The sequence below is a fragment of the Eurosta solidaginis genome, chromosome 2 (assembly GCF_040869045.1).
Source record: "Eurosta solidaginis isolate ZX-2024a chromosome 2, ASM4086904v1, whole genome shotgun sequence".
NCBI lineage: Eukaryota > Metazoa > Arthropoda > Insecta > Diptera > Tephritidae > Eurosta > Eurosta solidaginis.
Genome location: NC_090320.1, coordinates 248,555,278 through 248,568,062, shown reverse-complemented (window position 1 = coordinate 248,568,062; position 12,785 = coordinate 248,555,278). Strand labels below are relative to the sequence as shown.

General features: G+C 35.2%; 1 protein-coding gene across 1 annotated transcript in view; it reads left to right on the top strand.

Moving 5' to 3' along the window:
- Positions 1 to 12,269, top strand: part of mid (midline) — a 42,860-nt gene extending 30,591 nt beyond the window's left edge. Inside the window, exons 3-4 of the mRNA XM_067769964.1 lie at positions 5,829 to 6,114; positions 10,300 to 12,269. Of these exons, the coding sequence (XP_067626065.1) occupies positions 5,829 to 6,114; positions 10,300 to 11,133 (1,120 nt within the window). The 3' untranslated portion in view covers positions 11,134 to 12,269. The remainder of the gene's footprint in view (positions 1 to 5,828; positions 6,115 to 10,299) is intronic.
- Positions 12,270 to 12,785: the final 516 nt, after the last annotated feature.

The window sequence follows — 12,785 nt, the reverse complement described above, 5'->3', positions numbered from 1 at the left end:
AAAGTATGTAACTATTAGAGATATATGCCGCCGATAAACGCCGCCGCCGCTGATCTTAGTCGTTTTTCTAACGCCGCCGCCGAAAGTCAAAAATAACGGCGCGTTGCTATATTTTCTATTCTTTTAAAACTGTCTAGGCCATTTATTATTCATTCGAAAATTGGTCCAATATGGTCAAGGGATGCGCATCACTGCCAGTTATAAAAAGCCAATTGCGAAATTTTTTTCAATGCCAGCTTAAGACGGATTTTGCATCACCGAACTCACCGAGTTATTAAAACAAAACACTAAACAAAAAGCTATATAATAAATTAATATACTCATTTCGCATAATTTTTACAAAAAATGAATTTGAATACAAATTTCCTCAAGTTGTAAAAAATCAAGTTACCCGAAGAAGTTGTTGATTTCGAAAAATTCTACATCCCCATTGGCTGAAAAAATAAGCGAAATGAGTGATGCAAAATCCTTAAGTAGGCTCCAGGGGCTTAAATACTCCTTTGAAATGATTCTCAGCTCATACTTAAGTTGAAGATATATCCACGTATGAAAATGGTTTGAAAAATCACTTTATTTGCTTAACTATTTCGATTTTCACACTTGGAGCGAGTGACATCGGATATAGCCTATCAACCGTGCTTAAGTATCGCCTACACGTTACGGCTCCTGTTACAAATGTTAATACGTATTCACGTATTTTAACCAGATTAGGCTTTGTCCATTGCAAGAACACGCCAAGTGGTGAAGCAAAAGCTTTCCCAAGGCAGTCGAAGAAATGACAGGGTGTTCTACTACTCTAACGTAGGGCATAGTCGAACTAGAGTCGAACGAATTCTGATGTCCCCCTCCACCCAACAAAAAAGTTCGACCCAAATTGGGAGGGTGGGGGACATCAGAATTTGTTTTAGAGGTATGGTTCCTTCGGCAAAATTTCTTATTTTGATCCCTAGAATATGATTTTCACAGAGCAATGGCGATTTTTTTGCCTCCCTCCCCATAAATCGACCCGCCCTAATAAACATGTACATATATATGTGCGAAATCGAAACCGGAACCTTCTTGAAGTTGTACCAAGCACACTACCCATTATACCAAAGCGGTAGGCCATACTTTAAACATCTCCAAGACATGTTTCCCACAACTGCATTTGACAAAGAACAAAATCTAGTTAACTGACCTCAATCTAATACCCAAATCAAAGATTTTTCGCAATATTTCCACACTTGCTCGTTAACAATTACATTTTTTAAACAAGAACAAAACAATTGCTTCTATTGAATTCTAAAGTGTGTCTCAAAATGGATTGGAAATTATTCCCGGAAAATTTGTATGAAAATATTCGACGTGTGTGGTCGCTCTTAAATTATCTAAGTAATGTCATTCAACTCATGCCACGCATCACACACACATTAGTGTGGCAGACAAAAAAGGAAACAACAAATAGCGTAAAAAGACCTATGATTATAACAGCTGGTTTGACACAGAAATGTCAGAATATGGAACAAACCAATGCATCAGGCTCATGGCTCATGGCTCAAACAATCAATCTTACAAAGCAGAGGATATGTTTTTTGCTAGGTCTCTAAAGGCACCTCTAAGCTGGCTTAAACAAAAACAGGGCGTTGCAATTGTCAACAGCAAGTCTAGGAAAAGATGAAAGATACACATTTTTTTTTTGCGATTCGTGCACATTTTCAATTGCACTTTACACATTTTTTTTTCCATGGCTTCCTACATTTGGCATTTTGATTTCTCGAAGACAGCAAATAACGCTAGGAGGTCGTTTGATTATTTTATATGCCACATTTGTTGTTGCGAATATGTGCTGTCGTAAAGTGAGTCTCTTTTATGTAGTTTGACCACACACGTAACACTTAAACCAGTTATATGTATGTGCCAAAAACAAGAACAACACTACAACTATCTGCAATAATAAAGCGGTATTTAGACTTAAAAGCAGGAAGCAAAAACTTCACATTGCACTGTTAGTGTTATTAGCCAAGTATTTGTTAGGCTGTAAATGTATTAGTGTTGTCTAGTAATGGTGGTTGCGATGTGACAACCACAGCAGCACAGTGAAAGGTATGAAATCATGAAACAACCACCAGCCCCTTTTTAAAAGACGCAACTTGTTTATTGGCAACACACAGCTAATAAGCCACGCACACACACACATACACGCACAAGTAAACTGTCGAAATGTGTTTTTACGTTTCCTGCGTTTACCTACCTTTAATGATATTGTAAAAATCACACCTAACAATCAGGGCGGTCCCCGTAACGAATTCAGCCATTCAATTCACTATTTCGTTGCTGTTGCACAGCACTACATTCCGCGCCTATACTTTACACACACATACACACACTCATTTACACATTGAAACTCCAACAAAATATAGTCTGAATTTGCTTTATTTCTCTCATTGTTATATTTAGTTATGTCATAAAGTGCAAGAGCCAACCTACAAAGTACACTGGTGGCAAGCATAATAGACGCATGATGCAATAAACAAAGTTTATCTATTTTAAATTTTTAAATCCCACCAATAGAACGTTTCTAATATTATGAACAAAGGCGTCGACTTTTATATGTATATTCTACTAGCTCTATACATAGAGGATACTTGGCCGCAAGCGACCGGGAGTAGTGAGCTGCTTGAACCGCATTCAAATGAGTCGCTCTGGCCATTCCGACGTGAACGGCGGTCAAAAACCTTTCACACTTGCGTGGACTTCTATTACAACTGTTTCGAAATTTTCCGGAGAATCTGAGCGTGATCTTAAACTTTCTTTTCTTAAACATAGTTGTGCCACCGATAGGGTCTTAAAAGGCAGCAAATAATTGCAGCATTTAAGATCAAGTAGGGTAATATGAGAGCCTAAACACAATTTTCATCTTTTGCTTCCTCCATTCTCCGAAAAGATCAATTAATGTACATTCCTATATACATTTTAATATAGGAGGTTAGTGTGGAGAAGGATTATCTACATCTGATTCCGTAAATTTGCAGTAACATTCGAAAATGTTGGGTATTAAAAGTCTTGAAACACTATTTAAAATTATTTTCATACAGAACAAAATCAAGATATTGCAAGTTCTCAGCAAAGCCGAAGAAATTTGATACACAAGAAAAGTACCAGAAAACAATTTTTTTAGTTCTGAAATCTATTTGGTAAATTAGTAACCTAAAAGTATGAACTTGCTGCCTAATTTAAAAAATTCGCATAATCAAATTTTTTTTAAACATTTTAATTCAGTATACAAAATGGCTTTAAACTAGAAATCTGCTTGAGAAAGTGCCAAACAGATCAGTGCATAAAAAAAGATAATGATAGATTATTTTTTCGAGTGCTGGCTGAAGGTTTCATACTTTTTTGTATGCCCAAGTCGACCATGCAACTTCCTCCAAACCTGTGGGTTGAAGAGTTTATAAGTCAAAAGTAATAAACAGAATACTGTTCTCGTATTTTTCATGCTTAACTCTCTCCAGGTCCTCGTATGAGGGTTTACGTTTCAGAAAAAAAAATTTCTCTATATTTTCTTAAATATACTACGTTTGAAAAACTGTACCTCATTGAATTTTTTCATTTTACCTCTCTACAAAATATGAATTTTATTTTTAATTCGGTCGACTCTCTACAAAGGATAAAACAAATTTATAGCCCATTTATCATCGCAAAGTGGTGATAAAATGTTAAAGTTGTTCACAATAAGAATATAGAGTAGTTCTTTTTATGTTCTATGGGCAAATGTGAAATTACGAAGATTTTATTTCAGAGCACAATAAAAATTAAATAAATAAATAAATACACGACGACATCACCTCCGAAGAGATTTTAGGCCGAGACTCCCTTCCAGTAGTCGTACTGCTTTTAATTTTTTAAATAGAAATATCTTATTGTAAAACTTTTTTGTTTTGTTTCTATATATCTTTTAAAATTAAATTGAAGCTTGCAATATCTAGATGCCAAATATTCTTAAAATTGTGTCCCTTCTGCTCTGCTTAATATTATAAAAATTCGTAGTTAGTAGTACCTACCGCATTTCAGCGTTTGGTATGAATAACTGTTAGTAAAAGTATAACAGCTTCAATAGATTTAAAATTTTAATAAATTGGTGTCAGAAGATAGTAGTGTAAATAATAGGCAATAAAATGAGTGCGATTGTCCGATCTAAACCTTGTAGCAAAATTAATTCAGCTCAGTTCCAAAAACCATAAAGAGGAGAATGTAAAACTAGACATGTGTCATAATTTTTCGTTGAAACTATAGTCAATGCTTAGGGTTGTGGTGAAAAAGTTCGAAGACTGTACTTTGGTTTCCAAATGCATTTGAAAATAAAATAAATACAAATGGAAAGACTTAAAAATCTGGGAATTTCAATTAAGAGCGAACCACCCATACATATTTCTACAGTTTTTTTTTATTTGTCCCTGATGATGACTTCAGAGTGAAGTCGAGATATCGACAGTTAAATTGGTTAAATTTAAATAAGATCTTGTGCTTAAAAAAGTTTCAGAAGTTTAAATATGAATATAAAATTTATGTCCTAGGAAATGTTTGACCATTGGGAATTTTTTGAGAATATATTTAAATTAAGTGGTATAACTTTATTCAATCACTCCTTTTTTGGAAATTTTTTTGCAACCATTACCATATTACGACCATTTTGAGAGCTAGCCCTGTGCTAACGAGCAATTAGTTTTATTTTAAGTTTCTGAATAACTACACAAAATGGCAAAACTATCTAATACACTATATTAATTCTAACATAGCTTTCTACCCATTCTACGCATCACGGTAAATTAGAACACTTTATCCTTTTACTTTCTTATGTTTGACCCCATTTTGTGGCCATTGTATTCAAGAGTGATCGATTTTTGTTCATCTATAACGAACAAGCAGATCTGTGTATTATGAAATTTTCTATATACCCATTGATACAATTTTCAACGTCCCAGCTCTCCATTCCTTAAACTTGCAACCCCTGCCTAGCTATCAATGTTTGCCACCACTGTGCCTGCATAGACGCTCTTTTAAATTTCTTGGCAGCTAATTCGACTATACCTATTGCTGTTGGTTGTTATGCATATCTCTCTGCTTTTTTGTTGTTTCTTTATATTCCAAAAGTGTTTGTATCTTGTATTAGGACCATTAAAACCGCAGGTTACTTGCTAGTTGTCATTGACTTCTCTGCGTGAAGGTAGATAAATAGCATAATAGGAAAAACCATCAACAAAAACAACAAAAATGCTACATAGAACACATAATGCTCGCTGCAATTGGGTTTGTTTATAGCAAACAAAGGTGTAACGCATAATGAAAATACAAACAAGTAAACGAAAAAAAAAAATAATAATAGCAGACATAAAGAACTAAAGGAAAAAAAGCGAAAAAAAAAAATTGTCAACGCATGTAAAGAGAAAGGATTTAAGGCATAAATTTAAGGATTTTCGCGCTCTAACAAACATACAAACAAATATACCTAAGTGCATACAACTAAAGGCCACCAGCTAGACATTTTAGACAGCTTGGCAACCTGCGGTGCTAACAACTTGGGCGAGTTTGCCCACACATTTCGTTTTTATCGCCCATTCACAAACGCACTTGCACACCTACTTACACTTACCCATCCTCGTGTAAATGTCCAAATTTCTTCAGTAGTAATAAAAATCACAGCATTCTACTGCTATAAAACCTAGTCATATATTTTCAATATTTATGTATATCATATTCACGACAACATCAACCGATTTTTCATAATTGTTTATTATTTGTGTTTTTTTTTTTTACAATATTTTTATTTTTCCCACTTTTTCTTGTTGCAGGCGCATGTTCCCCACCGTACGCGTTAGCTTCTCCGGTCCATTGCGACAAATACAACCTGCTGATCGTTATGCTGTGCTACTCGATATCATACCAATGGATTCAAAGCGTTATCGTTATGCGTATCATCGTTCGGCTTGGTTAGTCGCCGGTAAGGCTGATCCCGCACCGCCAGCTCGCCTCTATGCACATCCGGATAGTCCATTCAGTTGTGAGGCATTACGTAAACAGGTTATCTCCTTTGAGAAGGTGAAACTAACTAATAATGAAATGGATAAGAATGGACAGGTGAGTGTTGTGCTGAATGAATGCATTGTAACAGTAGATATGTACGGTTACTCACAAAAATAAGTACACACTTGGTTTATGGTGAAAAAAAAAATTCAAATGCAGTGGCTTACAGCTTAGTTGATAATTTTCATCTAAAATATCGCAAATTCCCTAACAGAAACCACATTCAAAAATGTCAAAATTTATTCAAAGGTAAGGAGAATTAATCAAAATTTCAAAAATGACCATCAAAATTTTCAAATTTTGTTTCAGAATTTCTAGAAAATTTTTGAGTATGCACTTTTGTAGCCCAATAAATTTTAGTACAATAGTATGCAAGTTAGAAATAGCTCAAAATTTTTCCTGAATTTTCAGAATTTTTTTCGGAGAGGATGTTGAGAAATTTCCCACATACAAAATGCATTTTTGTTCATGCGATGTATGGACGAATTTGCTGAAAACCCTCGCCGAAAAAAATTCTGAAAATTCAGGAAAAATTTTGAGCTATTTCTAACTGCATATTATTATACTAAAATTTATTAGGCTACAAAACTGCATACTCAAAAATTTTCTAGAAATTCGGAAACAAAATTTGAAAATTTTGAATATCATTTCTGAAAATTTGATTAATTCTCATGACCTTTGAATAACCTTAGTAATAATAAACCAAGTGTGTACTTATTTTTATGAGTAACTGTATGTACATATGTTCATAAATATGTTTATTTAAGTATGTGCATAAATAAGTAGACGTGAATGTAGTTGCTATGTAGTTATTTGTAGGAAATGTTTTGCTAGTTTTTGGTGGCACAATAGCTATTATAATGGATACAATTTAATTGACTAGGGCTAAGGTAAGGTTGAAATGGCCAATCAATAAAGGCCTCGCAGATACTGAATTTGTTAATAGTGTTACTAGAATTTGTTTGACGACTCTATGGAAAAACCCCAATTAGGCATCAGGACTTATGTCTTATGACCTTGCTTAATTGCTGCCTCGATACCTGGCATCTCTGCCACCCATAGTAGCTGGAGCATTGCCTCGCGGACGCTGATTGTAAAAAAAATCATTTAAATAATTTAAGTTAAGCCTTTACTCTTTTATCTTTAGAGAAATAAGTAATTTGTAAGTCTAACGTCGTAGAAACTTTGCAACCACGCTTGATTAAAATATCAATATGGAAGCTACCCTTTGCTGTTGTCCTAATAAGCATCTTTCATTTGGTGCTTTAATTATGTAAATGGGTTTTAGGTCAACCTATGACTATAAGTTTGGTCGATATATCCATAATAGTTGAGATATTTGCATCTTCAGTTGAATTATCATGTTTCGAAAACCGACTTGGTGCTTACTTCGGTCCAAATTTGTTTTGATATCTTCAAAACCCATTGGCATTTTTTAAGTTGCAGCAAATATGATGCCTCTGGTGACCTTAAAAATATTTCTACCTAACTTAACATTTCATACTAACACTTAAATTCTCCACTGTGAGCCTTTCCATCGTACCCAGAAGCGAATGTGTCGAGATATTGTATCACCACGTTGTTGTTATTTTTTTAGCGATAAGGATACTCCCCGAAGGTTGTGGAGAATGTCATCCATGTTGATGGTCCATTGACGGATATGAATCCGGTGCGTTCCGGTAACAAGCACCATTAAGGTACAAACCTAATCATCTCATGAACGATTTAACATGACTCCATTGAACCTTCCTGGCCAACCTTTAAATGCAAAATAAAGAGCAAACTAGACCTGACTATAAAAAATTACTATGGTTTCTTTGTTGCGAAATTGCTGTTGTACAGTGTAATCACAATTATAACAAAAAGTTTGCGATATACATATATTTCCTAGCCACATTGAGTTGAACGTCATTTCTACTCCAAGTGGTGTCTGCAACAGCTACCGACACCCAAAAATGTATCCTCAAACTCTCTGCCTTACATGATTTTCGAGCTGTGAAAGTGTTAATTTAATTTTGTTTTACATATTTGCTGTTATTTTGCGCAAACATGCACACACACATAGATATAGTGTTATATTCATATGTATATTATATATAATATATGTATTATATATATATATGTATTATATATACAGTGAAATTCCTTATAACCGGACACTCACCGTCGCAGTGTTTTTGTCCGGCTATGGGAGATGTTCGCTTATAAGGGATGAAGTCACAAAATATATAAGGCACATATAAATTTTATTCTACATAGTTTATTTAAGAAATTTTTGGAATTAAAGAATATTTGCATAGTTTAGTATTACATATAAATACATATACATATATTGATTAAGACATTGTACAAGTCTTTACATTCCAATACTAGTTTGATTGAAGGAATTGGGTAATGCTTGATTGCTTGAACAGTGATTGCTTTAATTTAAAATGTTCATTTTCAAAGTGACTCGATATTTTTATTGTGCTGAAAAGCTACATTGTAATGTTTTGCAAATTGCTTCAAGCGCGCAGCAAGTTTTAAAGCCTCATCATTCATCTTCTGAATCACTTATGTCCATAGTATCATCTTGTTGGTCAAATTGAATTTCTATATTGTTGTTCTCAGTGAAAAAATTTTGATCCATTTGGAGAAAACCTTCCAAATCATTTGCCAAATCTAGTCCTTCGTGAAGCCTAGCATAGATTGCCAGTGGAATGTCATATTCGGCATCAAAATCTGGAAGATCCTCATAAGTTTCCAAAAATCCTGCTTTACGGAAGCAATTTCGGACGGTTGTGGCTTCCACTTTATCCCAAGATGCTTTGATGAAATACACAGCTTCTAGTACATTAATCGATTTTGAGTGGTCTGAGGCTGAACTTGTATTGTCAATTTTAGATAGCAAGTGTTTTAAAATCAAGCCTCTATACAAAGTTTTAAAATTTTGGATTATACCCTTATCAATGGGGTTGGCTAACTGCCGTTGTATTTGGCGGCAAGAAAATAATTTTTATGTTGGTTAAGTTTAATTCCGTTGGATGAGAAGCCGCGTTACCTAAAAACAAGATAATTTTTCGATTCTGGACTATCATTCTTCGATTGAACTGCTGCAGCCATTCACTCATTATTTCTCGAGTCGTTCATGCTTTTTATTAGACTTCCAATCCACTGGCAGTTTTGCGATTGGAACATGTTTAAAAGATCGAGGACGGGTTGCTTTATGTATAACCAAAAGCAGCTCCTTATCTCCAGCCATGTTAGAACAGAACAAAATTGTGAGTCTTTCCTTTGATAGTTTACCGCCCACACATTTTTGGGTTTAAAAGCGAGGGTTTTGACAGGTAAGGCGCAAAAGGAAAGCCCACTTTCGTCTGCGTTGAAAATCTCTAGAACTAAACTGTTCGACACCATCCTGGCTTACATCTGCAGCTTCACCAGATACGCATTTGAAAGCAACATTATTCCTTATTCGCCATTTGTTTAACCATCCATCTGAAGCATTAAAATTACACCCAGTTTGCCTGCAATTTTCATTGCCTTTGCTTTCAAAATGGGACCAGAAAACGGAATGTGTTGACTTCTAGCTTTAGCGACCCAACTAAAACATATCTTGTCTCTTTCAGAGCCGCCTTCTTTAAGAAAACTTCGATTTTGACGAACATTAACTCCAGACTCCCATTTAGAAAGACTTTTTTATTTAGTTTTATTGACTTCAGTAGCTTGTGTTTGCCAATATTGAACCTTTCAAAGCAAAATAAACGTGTACCTACTACCATTAAATTTTTGGGCTCACTATACTTTACCTTTTACAAAGCTTGCTTGTGGTATTTTTGGATTTTGTCCGTTTATGAGAATTTTTTTTATGAAAATGGTTTGAAATACTTTGTCCGCGTCCGGTTATTAGAGTGTCCGTTTATTAGGATGATATTTGTATGAAAAAAGGAATGAAAAATCTGTGTGCCCAAAATTTGTCCGGTTATTGGAGCTGTCCGGTTATAAGGACTGTCCGTAATGGGGAATTTTACTGTATATGTTTATATAAAACTTCCTGAGAAGAGCGCTGTTTTGTAGAGTTTCCGATTCATGGGCATGCGCGCTACCAATTTAGTATGTGTTAACAAAAGTACATATTTACATACATAAATATCTATTATCAAATAAGTCTCCACATTATTTTTACAAAAAAAAAAAAAAAAAAACAACACATACTCACCAAATGCCATTTTTGTTCTCTCTTTCTCTTTCCTCTTCCAGATTGTTTTGAACTCCATGCATCGCTATCAACCGCGCATACATTTAGTGCGTCTCAGTCATGGCCAAAGTATACCCACAAATCCCAAAGAACTACAAGAACTCGACCACAAAACGTATGTTTTCCCCGAGACAGTTTTCACTGCAGTCACCGCATACCAAAACCAACTTATCACCAAACTGAAAATCGATTCAAATCCCTTTGCCAAAGGTTTTCGCGATTCGTCACGTCTCACCGATTTTGATCGTGATCCCATGGAGGCTTTATTGCTTGAACAACAACTGCGTTCGCCGTTGCGTCTCTTTCCCGACCCGCTCATGCAACAATTTGCCGCGCAGCAAGGTGTCGATCCTACATCAATGGCGATTTTTGAAAAGGCGCGTCAACATTTACAAATGTTTGGCGGCAATTCACCATATGCCCAACTAATGATGCCACAAATGTATGCACAGCAGGCGCCACCGCCACACGGACTCGGTGCATTCCATATGTTTCAACAACAATGGCCACAATTGACGGCTGGCTTTTTGGCTAGTGCCAATCAGCAAGCTGCTGCCGCACAAGTAGCCGCTGTTCAAGCGCAAGCCCAAGCACAAGCTCAAGCGCAAGCACAAGCGGCGGCTGTAGCTGCAGCAGCGGCAGCGGTAGCCAATCGTACACCACCACCACCACCGACGGCATCAACACCATCATCTACATCATCGGGTGGTTCGCCTTCGCCCGATATGCGTCCGCGCCAATTTCAACGTTTTAGCCCTTATCAAGTGCCACAACAGCAACAACAGCAGGCGTTGCAGTCGCCACCACCACCACAAACGCGTAGCCCACTTAATTAAAGTGTGTGTGTGGGTGTGTGATTTGGGCGAAAAGATGTGGGTATTTGCGTTTGTTTGTTTGAAGTAAGAGCCAAAAGCAGTATTAACAGAAAATGATGGTTCTAGCCGAATTTTGTGTATATTAAACTAATGAAAATTGTATGTAAATTAAATAATTATAACATTGTAAATTATGTTTATTTTGTTTTTAAGTAGTGAATTAATTGAAACTGAGAATTAGCTTTTTGCTGCTTTTGTGAAACGTAGTTAGCAGAGCTGATCGACTGTGAACAAAAGATAAAGCAATTGGATTCCATGGCATGCCTAAGAGAATAGATGGGAGTGAAAAAGCGGATGAACTAGCTAAAAAGAGCACATCCGTCCAAGCTTGCTCTGTAGACGTCCCAATCACATTGCAACAGATCAAGAGAGCGCGGTAATTGCGCATGATCGTCCAAGCGCGGGGCTGTAAAGTATCGAAAATCATGGCTAGGTCGGACAACTTTAGATTAACATAATTACTCTTATAATTTAAAGGATAGTGACTCATCAAGGTTACTGGACACTGCCTTCTAGCGTCACATGGTTTTAAATTGAGCCTAGTTTGTGATAGCAGATGTGTGAAGTTCGGGTTGGAGGAAGAAATGATCGAGCACGTTTTGTGATGATGCCCTGTGCTTACCAATTTAAGACACCAGTTATTAGGGGTGTTACAGCTCTCAGATCTAGAAGCAGTAAGTGGCATAGGTCCTAGAAAGCTTCTTGTAATTGCCATGAGCACGGAGATATTTTATAACATAGGCCCTGGTTTTTTAAAGGGTTTTTCTGGTTTATTGTTTAACAAACCTACCTTTTTCTCAAAATTAGCTTTGCTCTGTTTCTGCTTTTGTAAGTTTTGTGTAAAAAAAATTCTTAAAGAAATTCATAAAAAAAAAAATTACAAATTAAGTGTTATGCTGTAAATTTTGTAAACATTTTTTTGTTATCATTTTAACTATTGTAAATTTATCTAAAAAATATATTTTTTTGTTGTTCAAAAACGTATCTCAGTGTGTGTTTTAGTATATAGTGTAGAGGTTTGATGTCCTGCTGCAATGCTGGGCATATCTTTGCCTTTTACTTAAAAAAAAAAAATAAAAATAATAAAAAAAAGCAAATATTGAATAAAGAAAATATTATAACTTTGAATGTATGTAAAACTGCTTAACAGCTGCTAAACGGTATTGTAACTACTACAACTTTAAACGTCTTAAATTAATTTATTTAAAATAATAAATTAATTAATAGTTGTTTAATAAAACGCAAAAAATAAATAAATAAAAATAACAAAAAAATATTTATGTAAAATACTAACTAAGCTTGTAAGTAACTTAAACAACAATATGTATGTATGTATCATAGAAAATGCTATTAACGCGTATGCTTAGAAAAATCCCTAAAATTTTATGTGAATAAATATATTTAGAAACAAAACAAAAATTACTAAATAAAAGCAAATATGCATTAAAAATTTATTAAAAAAAATCGAGTGTGTTTAGTTTTTGCTTACTGTACAGTTTCTTCTTCTTCTTGCAATACAATAAGCCGCACTCAAGTTCCTCTTCTCGAAAGTGGAGGTTTTGCCGCTTCCAGCGCTATCAGCTAATGCCCGATTTTACAACTCGTGAATGCAG